General features: G+C 57.8%; 1 protein-coding gene and 1 non-coding gene across 10 annotated transcripts in view; one reads left to right on the plus strand and one right to left on the minus strand.

Annotated features, from left to right (window-relative positions):
• Positions 1-236: 236 nt before the first annotated feature.
• The window catches only part of ASCC2 (activating signal cointegrator 1 complex subunit 2), a 35,943-nt gene continuing 20,105 nt past the window's right edge, over positions 237-16,074 (minus strand). For 6 of the 9 annotated variants that reach the window (XM_088828322.1, XM_088828320.1, XM_088828317.1 and 3 more), the window contains 12 exons: positions 13,604-13,678; positions 13,066-13,173; positions 12,747-12,815; positions 12,415-12,489; positions 10,913-11,087; positions 9,426-9,640; positions 8,359-8,478; positions 3,234-3,327; positions 2,974-3,104; positions 2,343-2,442; positions 1,150-1,229; positions 237-789 (listed from right to left, as the gene is read on the minus strand). In XM_088828322.1, the coding sequence (XP_088684448.1) occupies positions 618-789; positions 1,150-1,229; positions 2,343-2,442; positions 2,974-3,104; positions 3,234-3,327; positions 8,359-8,478; positions 9,426-9,640; positions 10,913-11,087; positions 12,415-12,489; positions 12,747-12,815; positions 13,066-13,173; positions 13,604-13,678 (1,414 nt within the window). In that variant the 3' untranslated portion in view covers positions 237-617. The other 3 variants (XM_088828319.1, XM_088828325.1, XM_088828324.1) reach the window with 3 other exon arrangements.
• Positions 8,920-8,992, plus strand: TRNAE-CUC (transfer RNA glutamic acid (anticodon CUC)). The gene has a single exon. It is a non-coding gene; the product is annotated as a tRNA-Glu (tRNA).

The raw sequence follows: 16,074 nt of genomic DNA on the forward strand, positions 1-16,074 counted from the left end.
CCTCCTTCTACAAGCAGGGAACAGAGGCTCAGAGAGTGGGGTGATGGTCTCCGGGCCACACAGCGAGGCAGAGCAAGGTCAGGAGGGCGTAAAGTGAGAGGCGAGCATGAAAGGCTGACGGATGGAGCATCGTCCTGCCTGCTTCCTCTCCTGATGGCGGCCATCGCTGGACTAGGACGGCAGGGCTCGGGGGGTTGGTGGGGCTGGGGAGGGGAAGCGGGCACAGGCCAGGCACGGATCATTTCTTGAAAGGGTCAAAAATTTTATTTGAAGGCCTTTTTTGTTTTCTGTTTGTGAATATACAAGCTCCCTGCTGTCCGGGAGAAAGGGAGGTGGTATCTGGCTGCACAAGGTTTGGGAGGCTGGCCCTGGGGCTCTGTTCCCGTCCGTTTGCCTGCTTGCTGGCCTTGCGGTTCTTTGGCCGCAGGCTAAGGCACCGTGTGTTCTGCAGGAAGGCGCTCACAGCTGGCTGGTGGATGACGAACAAAGCGGCCTTCTCAGGGGCTGCGAAGCTGAGGTTGTTGAGGGGTAGACTTGAACTTGGGGCCCTGGCAGGGGGCCGACTGGTGAGGAGGCCCTGGGAGACTGTACCTCCCGCTGGTCCCGGCGCAGCGGTCTCATGATGGAATCATGCCTTTGCTTCTCTTGCGGTCGGCCATGGTCCTCCGATTGTGGTTGGCTCGGGTGGCCTTGCTGGCTTCCTTCTTCCTGCGTTCCTGCATGGTCTCTCGGCTCTGCCCGTGGCCCCGGGGGCTGCCAGCCACCGCCGTGGAGCTGTCATGCCGGTACCTGAGGAAAAATCCGCCCCCAGAAGAACCCATCAGCCAAAGGAGGTGGCCTTGACGGGAAGGGAAAGAGCCTGCTGCCTGCCTCAGAGGTCCCCAGGAGCGGACACCAAGCTTGGGCCAGGACACCCCTGTGCCAGCTTCAGGTCGGAGGAGAAATGGAGTCTGCCACCCACTGGCTGTGTGACCTTTGGCAGATTACTTAACATGTCTATAAAATAAGGACAACAAGATGAGCTACTTCCTAGATCTGCTGCCAGAAAAACACGTAACACACGTGAAGCACTCAGGGGATGTGTGTGGGCTTCCTGGGTGGTGGGCTGGGGCTTCCCCCGCCCACCGACACAGCGCCGTAAACGCTCACCCCTTCCTGGCCAGGAAGGCCATGCGTCTGGCTTCTGCTTTCTCCCGCAGCACCGCAGGGTCCTGCACAAAGTGGTCGGGCTGTGGAAGAGAAGGGAGAAAAGATCACGAGCTGCCCCCTTCCCCGAAGCCAGGCTGTGTCTGGCCCCATCTTGGGGATGCCCCCCATGCCAGGAGTCGGGGACAGCCACGGCACAGCAGGGCGATGCCCCGGAACCCAGCTGGTTGTTCTGGTCCAAGGTCTCCACCGGAAGCCCCGCCTCTGACCCTTGTGCCCATTCGCGGCAGAGGTGGCTGACGGGTGGCCACAGCTAGAGCCGGATGACGGGGGAGGCCAGGAGGGCGGCCTCTAGAGACCATGGGGAGCCTGGAACCCAGGAGAGCCACCCAGAAACTGGAGCTTCCCCTAGCTGGCGCCAAGGTGGGGGAGACTGGGACCCAAGGACCACAGACAGACTTTGGGGGCCTGGGCTGTGTCAAAAACACAACACAACAAGGGGAATCAGTAACCTGTGGGAACGGCAGGATTTGACATAAAAACCTGGGCTGACCCCTTGCCTGGAAGGTCCAGGCCTCCACCGTGCTGAGGAGCCCCTGGGCAGGGGAGCCTGCTGCCCCAGCCTCAGTGTCCATCAGGCCCTGCTACTCACTGACGTTGGTGGCCTGGCCCCGGACACAACTGGACCTGTCACCCTGGTGGGAGGACACTGCGGGGTGGGGGGGTGGGGGGCAGGATCCAGGCCTCCCAGGCTGCAGCCCTGCTCACCCCGAGCAGCGTTGCTCTCATGTGTTTTCTATGAGGCATTAAGATTTCACTAGAAGAAAAAGTTAAGTGGCTAAAAAACAGAAAATGTTCAAACCCATCATCACAGATGACCTTGGGCTCTGACACCTCTCTGATGTCAAGAATTGTCAGCCTAGGCATGGAGGCTGGCCCCCAGGTTCCTGGGCCTAATGAACCCAGCAGCTCAAAGGCCCGGCCTCTGATCCTTCCCCTGGGCCCTTGAGGGGCCTCGGAGGAGGCTTCTAAGCCAGCAGCTCTTCAAGCAGACATCCTGGGCTCAAAGGGACCCCCTTTGCAGGCAGTGATGCTGAAGATGCCTCAGGGCCAGGCTCTGGGAAGCAGGGTGCAGCCCCTGATTCACCCCTCAGAACTGTACCCTCCCCTCCACCTGCCAGTTGCCAACCAGGTACCTTGGGGGCTTCAACTGCAGCCTCTTCCTCCACTTCCTCCTCGTCCTCCTGCCCTTCACCGGGCACTCTGGTTCTCAGCACCTGAGGGATGGTGAAGGGCCTGAGGGTTGAGAGAGAAAGGGAGATCAAAGACTAGATTAAACCTGGAGAGCGGAACCTCCAGGGGAGGAGGGGGTCCTGCTGAGAGGGCCTGCCAGGACTGGAAACCAAAGCACCTTTGAAGTCAGCTTTGCTCCTGCCCCTGGAGTCTCTGTGGGTACCAAGGTCTGAAGTGGGGGCTTTGGGGAGGCTGAGATGAGTTCTGGGGGCAGGGATGATCTCCAGTCCTCTCTAGTCAGGGCGGCACTGCCTTTACTGGGGGAGTTGGGGAACCTCCCTAAGATCCCACTGGGGAAAGTTTTCTGCAGTTAAGAAGAAAAATGGAAAACTGCATGAGACCCAGCTGATGGCTCCTCACTCAGGGTGGGCGGGACCCATCGGCCAGGGGGATGGTTAGGGCTAGAGGAGCACTGGGCCAGGAATCGGGAGGCTGGGGTTCAGGCCCTGGTTCGGTCACGGACTTGCTCACGAGGTCTGTATAAACCAGAGGCTGGGGGAGGGCCGCCCACGGCCCCCACGTCAACAGCCTCACCTGCGGCTGATGAGCTCGTCGTCCGAGTCTGCATCGTTGGCGCCCACCTGGTTGCCATCGTATGTGTCGTCGTACTCGTCCTCGTAGTCGTCCCCGCGGTAGGGCGAGCCCTCCCCGGGCTGCAGCGGCACCTGCGAAGACCGAAGACCGAAGCGTGGGTCCGCGGGGTCCGGGCTGGCCACCGCCCCCCCAGCGGGGCTGGCGGCCCCGGGACGCCTGACCCCCGCCCCCGCCGCCCTCCCCTCGCCCGGCCCGCCCACCTCCTCCACCACCACGCTGTACTGCTCATAGCGCTGCCGCTGCGCCAGCACCTCCCGCTTGTCGTTCAGCAGGCTCCGCGCGCTCTCTTCCTTCCTGACGTCGAGAGGGAACAGCGGGGAGACACGAAGGAAAACCATCAGGCTTCGAGGGCAGCGGGAGGGGGCCGCAGCGCGAGGCTCCAGACTGACCACGGCTTACTCTGCCGCCTCTGGCCGCCGCAAACTGAGATCAAGCACCGGCGGACGGCGTGGGGCTCACCAGGTCCAGCCACTTCCGAGACCCCCCCCACAAGGAGCAGCTGTTAGAGTGTAACACGTGTCCCCCCTTTCAGCCGGGAGACTCCCCTTCCAGGCGTCCACCCCGGAGAAACGCTGGCCCCCGCGCAGAGAGCTCTGATTGGGGATTTTCTTTTCAGCTAACAGTGAAAACAAGAGCAACTCATGTCCGTCATGGCCCAAGGACCGGGGCCACATGACGCCGGGTGGCAGTTCTCAAGAGCGACAATTTGTGCTGATGGAGACAGAATTCTAAGACATCCTCCTGGGGAAAAAAGCAAGCGCAGAGAAACACACAGTGTGATCTCATCTGTGTCAAAAGCAGAGGGCAGACCAGACCTGTCCTCTCCTCCTGCAAGGACGTCCTTATCTACGCACATGAATACAGACAGAGGGCTGGTAGGGGCCCCACCCTCACCCCGGGTTGCTCTGAGGAGGGGCCTGGGGTCACCCAAATCATTTCAAAGGAACAAAAACTGAAGAAACAGAAAGCCCATGGGTGGCTTTTGTAGTCAGCTGAGGGGAGCCCCAGCCCCTCCCTCTCACCCCCGCTTTTCAGCCCAGGGACCCTGTCTGGCCTTCGGTTCAGTCTCCCATGTCAGATGGCATGGCAAGAAAATCTGGAAGTTTAACTCCCGTCTTGTCACTGGGGAGGCCAGCCGGGGGCGGGGAGGGACGTGTTTGGGAACACAGTGAGCTGCAGCACAGCCGGGGTGACCCGGGCCTCTGGACTCGAGGCTTTGCAAATCTGTAGAAGAACCTCGCTTGTCAGACACACAGGCCTGTGGAATGTAGTTTCTAGCCCTGCAGGGGAAAATCAATATGAGACGCCAGGCAAGAAAATCCAGCTTAGCTGTGAAATCGGGCCTCTGGAATGTATCGGGGTAGGGGCAAAAAAAAAGAAGAGGCACAAAGCCCGCAGGGTCCATAAAAATCTTCTATTAACCGGCTTGTAGTGTGGGGAGGGCCAGGCACCTGAGTCCGGTGGGCGTGTCTGGCCTGGGAGCCTGGGGCAGATCAGAACTGGGGTCCCCAGCATGGCAGGTTAGGACCTGCTTCCTTCACCTTTTTTTTTTTAGTTTTTTGTTTCATTTTTATTTGGTTGTGCTGGGTCTTAGTTGCAACATGTGGTATCTATAGGGATTGAACCCAGGCCCCCTGCATGGGAAGCACAGTCTTAGCCACTGGACCACCAGGGAAGTCCCCCTTCAACAGTTTTTAATAAGGGGTTACTATGAGCTGGGCTTGGGAGAGATTCAGAAGAGTAAGATCTGGATTTGCCCTCATGGAACTCAGTCTAGTGGCAAAGAGCAGAAGTGTGCTAGGTGAAGGCACACACGTCCTGGAAACACAAGGAAAGTAGAAATGAATGGGGGTGCAGGGGGCTGAGTGGGGGGGTGGGGGGAGGCACTGGAGAAGGGGTCTTGGAAGCTCCGTGATGTGGAGAAGTTTGGTCGGGACCAGGGAACCATCTCAGGCCACAGGAATCTGTCACCTCATGCCAGGAGAGGGAGCCTGTGACCGTGGCCTCAGCCCTTAGCAGGCGCTCTCTCTGCCAAGCTGAGGGGTGGAGAGGAGAGAGGCAGAGAGGAAGTGAAGGGGCCAAGCTCGTTGGGGTGGAGCCCCTGGTAAAAGCGCACCCATTCAATCAACACAGGCTTCCTGAGGTCCTGCCAGGCGCCAGGCCCCGCGCTGGGCCAGGGGACCAAGGATGAATGAGTGCTGTCACATTCTCTCTGCCCCATCTCACGGCCCCTGGTCCACCTGGTCCCCAGTGCGGGCAGAGGGAGGTTCTTTCACACTGCGTGGCCTCTGGTTACGTGGCTCCCTGGCAGGACCACAGAGAAGGCTGGCGAAGTGCCCCTGCCTCAGCTGGGTCCTAGGAGAGGACACAGGTAAGGACAGGGTACCTCATCTAGGCAGGCTCTGGCCCTGTGACCTCATATGAAGCCAGAGAAGGAAAGAAGGAAAAGGGCAGAGGCAGCCAGGAGAAGACACACCTGAGGGCCAAAAGGTCAGCCAAGCCATGGGCGCTCCAGAGCCTGTCTGGGGCAGGGTGCCTCCTCTGCCTCCCTCAAGCCCAGCTACATGCGGGCTCCCCTGAGGCTCGATCACCTTTCTCCTCCTCACCTCCTCCAGCCGGTCCTTCAAGGTTGGCCCTCAAATTGGCCCTTGGAGGGGTTACACTCTCCTTCGAATTCCTAACGGGCCTGCAGAGGCAGTAAAGCCCTCCTTTTCTGGGTGAGGAATCAGGGGATCCAGAGAGGCCAAGTAACCCTCCCAAGGTCACACAGCTTCCACCAGCATAGCCAGAGCCAGAATATAGGTCTCCTGACTCAAGTCTGCTCGGCTATTTCCTGAGCGGTGTGATCACAGGCCGGCCCCTTATCCTTGCTGAGACTTGATCTTGCCTCCAGGGATGATGCAAAGATGAAATCAGACGATGCCCAGAAGCAGACCTGGCACCTGCTGAGCTTCACAAAGGGAATCCAGTCTCTTTGACTACAGGACTCGTCAGAGCTTTTAATGGGTTAATGTGCTCTGTGACTCTCCAATGAGGCACACAGGGTGCGCAAGCATTTTTGGCAACAGAACTGATCTGAAAGAGAATGCCTTATCTTCTGGGGCACCACTGTCCAAAGGGGTAAGGGGACCCCGTGATACCCTCACTGCCTCCTTCCCTAGCTGCGATGCACCTGTGGCACGTGTGCTTGGCGCCGACCTAACAAGCCCCTCACCTCACCCCCACTCCTAGCAGCCCCTCGTTTTGCTCAGGTCCTTCCGCTCCCCCCTTCTCCGGGAGCCCTGGAGCCCAGCTCCCCAGTGAGATGTGAGGGGGGCTTGGGGGGGCCACTAGGAAAGGTCTCCTGGTCTCTAAGAGAGATGCAGAAAGACTTGGCCCTGACTTCCTGGTGGCCCGGTCATTTCTGGACATCACGCTGCGGCCACCCAGGGGCCATGAGAAAGCAAGATGCAACCCTGAGGATGTGGCTGCACCACAGGTCAACCACGCCTCAACTGCCCTACCCTGCGCCTGCCTGTCCCACAGGGGACAGAGTTCCTCATTTCTTGAGCCATTTAGGGCTCAAGTATCTGGTTTAACGACACACATACATTTTAACTCAAGGGTGATCGGCCTTGTACTGCTTGATTTCTCATGTGTTGTGTGAAGACAGGGCCTAGGCCCTAAGCTCCCTGCCCCGCCCACATCAGAAGGGTGACCCCACTGAGGCTCCTCCGTGCCCCTCACAGCACCTCTCTACTCTGTCACATTCCCACCGTCTCTGTGCCATGGGAGGGTGAGGCCTGCGTGCCCTGTTCCCCATGTCTCCCAGTGTGTCGATCACAGGGTCTGGCCATAGTCAATCACTTAATAAATATTTGCTGAGTAGATAAATAAATAATGTGTATATGAACAGAGCCCCTGCCTCTTTGTAAACCCCAACCCCCGGGCTACCCAGCACGAGTCCAGTAAACGTCTGCTGCCCAGTTTCTGTCTGGGTGGCCGGGCGCCCCTTGGAGCAGGGGGACAGCCCTCACTGTGTGCCCCTCTCCTGCAGCAGGGCCTGGAAGGGCGGGCACTGAGGCGGGACAACATCGCCAGCCCAGGATCTGGGGATGTCGCAATGTATGTGACTAAGCAGTTTGCAATAGCTTCCTGTCCAGCCAGCCAGATGGCTTTAGAGTTGCCCTGTGCCAGGTCCCCAAGCCCTCAGACAGCCACTCTACCAGCATTGGACGGTCCCAGGAGCAGGGAACAGCTTGTGCTTCTAGCACTGGGGCTCCTGTCCCAACAATCGGGCAGGGCCCTCTCCCGTCTCTGCCCCTCACTGCCTCCATCTATGTGATGAGGGAGACGGCACACTGGACTTGCCCAGCGGCCCCCAGCTTTGTAGGTTCCATGAAATGTCTCCATTAACACTTGGGGGCTGGCACTGGGCTGTCAGTCCCTCCAAGGGGTCCCCAATAAAAAACCAGGGGATTTTTCCAGAACATACACTGTACTGGTGAAGGGGACCCTTGCCATGCTCCCCATGGCCTCGGGGCCACCGCCCCTGCAGTTCAGTCCACCTGGAAAGTTTCTCCTGCACGCTCTGCACAACTGACCCTCCCTCGTCCTTCCACCGTCCGCCCCATGGCATTGTCTCCAAGAAGCCTTTCTGCCTGGACTGAAGCCCCAGCTAGAGGCTTGGGAGTCTGTGCGCCTCCACCTTGGAGAATCTGTTTCATCTGTGAGTTCACGGGGCTTGTTTGCCAAGCTGATCAGTGCAAACGCCACGTGGGCAGAGGCCATGTCTGTTCCACCCCCCACCACGTCCCCAGCACCTCATAAATCCAGGGCCTAGAAGCACCAGGCAAATATTTGTTGAATAAATGAATAAATCATGAATGGACTTTTCAATGCCAAAAAAGTACGAAGGACATAGACCAAAAATAAGTAGAAAGGCCTTCAAATGGAATATATTCATTTGGGCAGAGGTCTTCGTTCTCCTTTTGTGTCCCTGGGTGGAGAGACACCAGTCAGGGAGCACTGCTGAGGAGCACTGACCAGCTCTTCCACCTGGGGACTCCTCTGAAGATGGGAGAAGGGAAGAGGGGCCGGTTTGGCCCTGCTGGCCTTTTGCTGTCAAGGAGGACTCACTAACTCTGCGCACAGGGTTGGCGCCTAAAGCCAGATTGTTAGAGGCCTGGAGCCGGGCTGCAGGGAGCATGCCGATCTGGGGCATGGGGGAGCCCCAAGCGGAAGCTCTGTGACCACTTCCATCAAGGTGATGGCCCTGGGTCTCCCTCGTCCTCTCTGCACTTGCAGAGTTGGGGTCTCTGGGACCCCGCGGCCCGCCGGACTCACCTCCTGCCCTTATGCACCCGGCTCAGGTCCACCGAGTCCCTGCTGAACACATCAAACTCATCATTCTGGAAGACGTTGTGACGAGATGTCAGCAGGGGCGTTGGGTCCGGCTTCACCTGTCTGGGGGGCGGTGGCAGAGAAATCCATTTCAGGGGGATGCTCCCCATCCCACATGCGGTCCGTCAGAGCCTCCACTCCCCAGCAACAGCCACACCTGGGACACGGGCTAAAAACCTGCCCAAGCCTGCCCCAGCCTGGGAAGGTGGCCACCCTGCACACGTGGCACTCACACAGGCTGTGTTCCCGACAGCCCTAAAAGACAGTCAGAGGTCACTTGAGCTGGGTATTTTTTTGCCTCAGTGCCTTCACCTGTAAAATGGGCACATGGAGGCTGAGGAGTTGGTTCAAAGGCAGAGCTAGCTTCATTCTGGAAGTTATTCACTCATTCATTCAACAAACAACATTTATTCATGGAAGAAACATCCATTTACACTCATTCCTGTTGCCCCCGGGGGCTTCAGGGAAGTGGGCCCAACTCAGGAAGGATGGGTGAGGGGGAATTCCCTGATAGTCCAAGGGTTAGGACTCCACACTCTCACTGCTGAGGGCCCTGGTTCAATCCCTGGTCAGGGAACTAAGATCCTGCAAGCTGTGCACTGCAGTCAAAAAAGCCCCAAAAAACAAAGGAAAAGAAGGGTGGGTGTGAAGGAAGTGAGAAGCTTGGCTGTGCTCCCTCAGTGACCAGGCAGGCAGCAACATCAGAGCTCAGAGGGCTGCAGCCCCTCAGTCTCCCCCCTGTACCCCGACTTCCCAGGAGGTGGAGCAGGGAGGCCCAGCGATGCCCTCTCTGCGCTGCAGGGGGCATGTGAGGACCTCTGGGGGCCTGAGGTTTCTGTTTCCCCAGAGAGGACGTCAGCTTCCGTGGTTGGGAACTGCCACTGTGGGGAAGTACCAAGCGTGAGACACAGGAGAAGGAGGAGTGGGAGGCCGAGGAGATGGGAAGGGCCCCGATGAGGACCCCGGGGCAGTCTGGGTGCTGCGAGCTTCCTCCCACCCACGGCTCCCACCTGTCCAGGCCGCGGTCCAGTTGGCCGAGGGTGGGGGCCAGCCGCCCTTCCAGGATGTTGTTGATCACCTGCTCGGGGCTGTAGCTGTAGTGCTCCAGGCAGGCCAAGATGAAGCCCTCGCCAAGGTCCGGCAGCAGGTCCTTCACTTGGGAGATGAGCGAGTCCAGCTCCACACCGCACACGGTGGGGCCCGGGGCTGCGGCCGCCCCCAGGCACTGTGGAAGAGACCGCGGGGACGCCTGGGCTGGGCCGGGGACAGGCCGCAAACAGCACTGGTCTCAGATCTGAGTCCCAGCCCTGCTCCTCCGGCTGAGGTACCTTAGCCAAGTCTCTTAAGTCTCTCTGAGCCTCCATTTCCTCCTCAGGGAGAGGGGGAGCTACGGCTTCCCAGATGAGCTGCTGTTTCTGGCTGTGTGATCTTGGGAGGGCATGTAACCTCTCTGAACCTCGGTTTCCTCCTTTTAAAGCCCCCAGACTACACCTACTTCATGGGGTTGTTTTCAAATGGTTCAGAAAGATGATACACAAAAAGTGCAGAGCACAGAGCCCGGTGTGGACGAGGCTGTCCATAAGCGGCCGTGGCTTCTGGGAATCAGCCCCTTTCCCCTCTGACAGCTTGACAACTAAGGTCGGAGGGGAACAGCAACAGCTGGAGCTGGCTGATGTGGAGAAGCGCCCCTTTGGCTTGGAATGGGTTAATTTTTTCAGCTTTTCAATTAAGGAAATTCACAAATCAAAAAAACAATAATAAAACTCCTCTGTGTCTGAAGCAAGAAGCCAAATGGGGAAAAGGGGGTGGGGACGGGACCACCATTCTCCAAGGCCCTGGGACAGTAGACATGGGGCCTGGGGCCTAACAGGAGGACAGCAGCGTCTGGCAGCGGGGCATGGGGGCCGATCAGTAACTCCTCGCGGCAGCTCTGAGCACCCACGTGGAGACGGGGACCCTGCCACCCCCCAGTACAGGGGAAGAACCAGGGCTCATGGGAGGGACGTGCCTAAGGGCTCAGAGCTAGCAGGTGGCAGAATCAGGATACGCCCCTGAGTGGCCTGACCCCAGAGACTATGTCATCTTAATCCCTAAGTCACGCTGCTTCCCGACACGCAGGGGAGAGCCCTGGGTCAGTGGCCAATCAGTAGAATCACAGAGGTGGTGATGGTGGGTTCTGGCGACGTCCAGAGTGGCAGCACCAGCTCAGCGGCTTCCCCTCTGTTTAGAGGTGAGCGCCGATGGAGATTTCATGTGGAAAAAGCTCCCGTGCTTCACCTTGGCGGCGGGGGGTGGGGTGGGGGGGGAACTGAGGCCTTGACGGCTAAGTGCCTTGCCTACCTCACAGGCCGCCCAGCTAGCCCTCGGCTCAGAACCTTCTACAGGCCACGCGGAGCAGGCCGGCAGCTCAGAAGCTGTCAACCCCAAAACAAACCCTTTTCCTCGTGGGAACACTGAAGCGAGGTCTCCCACTGCCCTGGCCAGTCCCGTCACACACCTCCTCCTCCTCCTGGGGGAGCGAGGACGGCCGGCTGATCGCCTCCACCGCCTCCCCCACCCCAGTAGGGTTCTCAGCTGCGGCGGAGCCTCTAGCGTCGGTGGCTCTCCTCCGGTCCACCCCTTCCCAGGCACTCTCGACCGCCTGGAGGATGTAGGCGGTCCGTGTCTCGTCCCTGGGAGGGCAGGTTAAGGAGTCTCTCTCGGGGACCACAGCCCTCTCTACATCCCTCACTGCGTGGCTGAGGCCAGGGGCCGCATCCCGCGGTGTCCGCGGAAACAGGCCAGCCCACGGCCACACAAGCCTCAAAACCCAGTACCTGCCGCTCAGCAGAGAGCAGCTCTGGGTAAGGGCAGGGCCAGGGTCTGGCCGTCGAGGGTCCTGGGACAAGGCATCTGGCCAAGCCAGCAGCTCCTGCTCTGCACTGACCCCCCAGGAGGAGGGCCCCGTGGGGGCACTACCATCAGTTGTGGGCTTTCTGCAAAAGCTGGGGGCCCACGGGGTGTCCCTGGGGATGGACTGAGCAACCTACCCCAGCCATCCAAATGGCCCGCAGGCCCATTCCTCCCGGCCCGTCATCCCTCTCCAGTACCCCAGGTGCTGCCAAGCCAGACGCTGGGTAGTGTCTCTAGACTCTCTAACTCTACTTTCTTAAAAAAAAAAAACAACTAATTAATTAGGCTCTGCCAGGTCTTAGTTGTGGCACTCGGGATCTTTGATCTTCAGTTACAATGTGTGGGATCTAGCTCCCTGACCAGGGATCGAACCTGGGCCCCCTGCACTGGGACCATGGAGTCTTAACCACTGGGCCACCAGGCAAGTCCCTCCCTCACCCTGCTTCTAACCCAAGCGCCCACCACCCGAAGTCTGAGATTGACAAGGTCAACCTCTGCTTCACATCCTTCCAGGTCTCCCAGAATCTGCAGGGCTCACCCCAAACTCCTCAGTGAGGGCCACCCCAGGGCTCACCCGCCATGGCCAAACCCGGCCCCTGCCAGACCCCTGCCCCTCAGCGCCCTACAGGCTGCACACAACATCTGTGGGCTCAGCCGGCAGGCCTGCTGAGCCCCGGGGAATGCTTCACTCAGGGCGTGGCCGTCTCTAGTTCCTCGTGCTACTCTCAACTTGGGTCTCACCCTGTATGACGCCCCCTCCTCCCCTCGACTCCCCTGCCTCTGAGTGACACTCTTGCTGCCTGTCTGCTTAACCGTCTCCCATCCTGCGTGGGGTCCCCCAGGGCAGGGCTGAGTCCCTCTTGGTCACACAGGCCCAGATGCTCAGCAAAGACCAGGGAAAGCAGGGCTATGTGTACCCCGAGAATCAGAGCAGTCTTCTCCTCCCAAAACAGGGTGTCAGGGAAAGCTGACTCCCATGAGTTCTGGGGCTAAATGGTCCCTCCACTCCTCTGGGTCCAATCTGGTCAGGACCCAGGACCCAGGACCCAGGACCCAGGACCCAGGACCCAGGGCCGGGCCCACCCGGTGGCCACGGTGGAAGGATACAGCGCCGAGGAGGCCTGCTGTAGAAGGCTGACGTCATCAGCCACGGGGAAGAGAGCATCGTAGTCCCGCAGGAACCTGGAGGGGGGCGGGAGTCAAGAGGGGTGTTGGGGGGCGGGGGTCAGGGGTCAAGAGGGGTGGTGGGGGGTGGGGGGCCGGGACTTAGAGGGTGGAGGGGACACCAGGCTGGTTTGCCACTCCCCATGTTTGCTGCCCAACCACAAACACTAAAAGCTTAGATCGTGGTGAGCATAGGGCAAGGGCTCTATTATGGACAGTCTCTCCTGGGGCTGGTGGGAGGACCAGCCCCGCTCCGGCTGCGACTCCCAGCTCACCTCTTCTCCTGCAGCAAGGAGCTGAAGATCTGAAGGAAGTCTTCGATGAAGCCCTGAATGTTGTCACAGCTGGAACAGGACACAGAGAAGAGCATGAGCTCACTCCCTGCAGACAGACTTGGCTCCTTCCCCACCTGCCCCACCCCTCTGTGGCCTCCCTATGCCAGTTGGAGCAAAGAGGCATTCTTCCCGGTTTCCCACCTTTGCTAGGCAACCCTGAGGCAGGGGATGGAGCCCCGTGTAATGAGGGCAGCGCCCAGGCCGGGCTTGGGGAGGGGGCTTTCCCCACCTGGGCAGGTAGGGCATCCCGAATGCCCACCTGCTTTCCAGGACTGGGAGGAGGCAGGTCTGATTCAGGAGGATGTGGAGAATCTCCAGTAGCTTCTTCCTGGAATGGGAGAGTCTCTGCCACAGGTCACCTAGCAGCCTTGGAGGCCAGAGAGAAAAAAAAGTAGATCTGAGAGGCAGACAGGCACCAGGGGAGCTTCTTCACAGCCTTTGCAGGGGCCCCCTACCCCACCCTCCATCTCCCGGGGACTGAGAAAGCCTCACAGTTCACTGCTGACAGCAGCTGGCAAAGGGCGACAGGCTCTGAGAGGCTGGCTGGTTCCAGGGCCACCTGTCAGCTCAAATGGTGGCTCAGGAACCTGCAGGTTAATAAGAGTCTGGAGCAACAGCTGAGAGGGAAAGGCTTCCTTGCTGCCCGAGGCTGCTGGGTAGGGAGGGAAGCACTAGCTGGATTTGCGGGGCCTCTCGTCCCCGGCCCTGGCCCTTGACATAGAGGCGGGGGCGCCAGTGCCCAGGACGGGGGAGCAGGGGCTCTCCCACAACAGCCCTCAGTTTCGTCCCCGCCTCACTTGCTGTCTTCAAGTCTCCTTTTCTTAATTGCAGACTCCAGTTCGGGAATGGCTATTTCGTAAAAGGAAGCTAGCCTGCAACGACACACACGGGGTAAAAGGCTGGATTAGTTCACAAGTCTCACGCTCCCTTAGAAAAATCAAAGCACACTCAAGGGGGCAGGAGGGCCCATTTCTTCCTGCCAGGGTGTCCCCGAGACAAGTTTCTCCCTCAGTCCGGATTGCTCCTCTGTGGCTGGTCCTAGGAAGAGCCTGGTGGGCAGTGACCTGGAGTGCGCCCCCTGCTCAGATGGGAATCCAAGATCCAGAGGGGCTCATTACCACAGAGCAATGAGCGGGCCACCCAGGCTGCACCAAGCTTTGAGGAATAGATATAAGGTGACTTTCTTCTTGCTCAGAAACTGCCAGCAGCTCCCCACCTCCCATGATATCAGAGTGAAACTCCTCTCTCTGGTACCTCCGTACCTGGCACAGCCCAGCCAAGCTGGCTTCTCACCTCAGTAACCTCACAGCCACCTGTTCTCAACTCAGACTTAAACTCTCCACCCCCTAAATTAGGAGACTGAGAGTAACGTATACATACTGTTACACGTGAAAGAGATAACTAATAAAGACCTACTGTACAGCACAGGGGTCTCTACCCAATATTCTGTAACAACCTGTATGAGAAAAGAATCTGAAAAAGACTGGACACACATATATTTTGTTGTTGTTGTTTAGTTGCTAAGTTGTCCGACTCTTTGCGACCCCATGGCCCATTGCCTGCCAGGCTCCTCTGTACATGGGATTTTTCCAGGCAAGAATACTGGAGTGGGTTGCAATTTCCTTCTCCAGGGAATCTTCCCAACCACTTGCGTCTCCTGCATTGGCAAGCAGATTCTTCCCCACCGAGCCACCAGGGAAGCCCATATATATATATATATATATATCTGATTCACTTTGCTGTACACTTGAAACTGACAACACTGTAAATCAACTATACTCCAATAAAAAAACACACAAAACCCAACTCTCCATCCTAGCCACATGTTTCCTGACCATAAGCTCACCCCTGTGACCATTCCTCTCTGGAACCAGACACATAGCGCTCAGAAGATGCTGTTCTTAACACCTTAAAATGCAGCTACCTCTCTTCCAGGGCATAATTCTATCTCTGAACATCTTAAGTTCCCAAAGCCAGAAAAGCAGCTGATTTCCTAGGACAGAGCTGAATCTGCAGCAGCAGATGTAATGTGCCCTGTAAACATTCATCCGTCGATCACTGGCTCCTGGCAACTTTTTCCTGGTGTGGGGCTGTCCGTAGACGGGGGTAGGCAAGCCAAAAGGGGCGGGGCTTTTGAGGCCCACAGCGTGGCACCCAGAAGACAGAGAGGGCAGTTTGGCTCAAACAGAGTCAGGCGTTGCCATGATACACTACTGGTGAAAGGGTAAACTGAAACAGCCCCTATGGAGGCTGATTTGGCGAAATCCATGCAAATTTCAAATGCATGTACCATCTGTTCCTGTGATTCTACTTCTAGGAATTCATTCCTCAGATATAGTTGTAAAGGTACACAAAGGCCTAGGTGCAAAGTTAGCCTTCATGGCAATGTTTTGGGTTTTTTTTTTTTTGGTAATAGCAAACAGTTGGAAAAAACCTAAAGCGCCATCTCTGGGGTCTGGGGTCCCCTGCAGTGGAGTTCTACACAGAGATACCAAAGACTGAAGTGGTTCATGCACAGATACGCATTAAATTTAAAAGCAAAATGCCTACAATACACACAGCACGCATAATACACCAGTGTGTGCGTGCTCAGTCATGTCCAACTCTTTGCAATCGCAGGAACTGTAGCCTGCCAGGCTCCTCTGTCCATGGGATTTTTCAGGCAAGACACAGGAGTGGATTGCCATTTCCTCCTCCAGGGGATCTTCCTGACCCAGGGATTTAGCCCGCATCTCTTGAGTCTCCTGCATTGGCAGGTGGATTCTTTACCACTGAGTCACCTGGGATGCCCAAGATGCTAGTATACATGAAATATTAAAAAGAGGGTGGAGGTAGATAATGTGTCTATTTGCTTATATGTGCATGTTTACATGCATATCTTTGGAAAATTCCACAAGAAAACTAACCCAATGGTTGTGTGTGAGGAACAGAGGTTGAGAAGGGGGAGAGGGAGACTTTTCAAATGTGTGTTTTATACACCCTGTGAGTACATCATTTGTTCATAAAATTAAAGGACAGAAAGAGAGGAAGGCGGAGAAGGCTGCTCAGAGAGATTAGCTGGAGGGTGTCTGGTTGCCTGGAGCCCTGGGGGGGACCAAGGCCTCTGCTCAGCACGCCTTCCTGGCCTCCAGCACGGTTGGAACAGGCTGAGCCGGCCTCAGGCTATTTGTGGGTCTGAGGCAGCATCTCTTGCCAAAGGCAGGGTCACTCGCAGTCAGAAGTGTTTTCCTTTCTGCCTCCTCACCCTGAGGTGGGTGAGGCTGCGCCC

This window comes from Moschus berezovskii, chromosome 19 (assembly GCF_049115385.1).
Source record: "Moschus berezovskii isolate FMDL1 chromosome 19, NW_MosBer_1.0, whole genome shotgun sequence".
Classification (NCBI taxonomy): Eukaryota; Metazoa; Chordata; class Mammalia; order Artiodactyla; family Moschidae; genus Moschus; species Moschus berezovskii.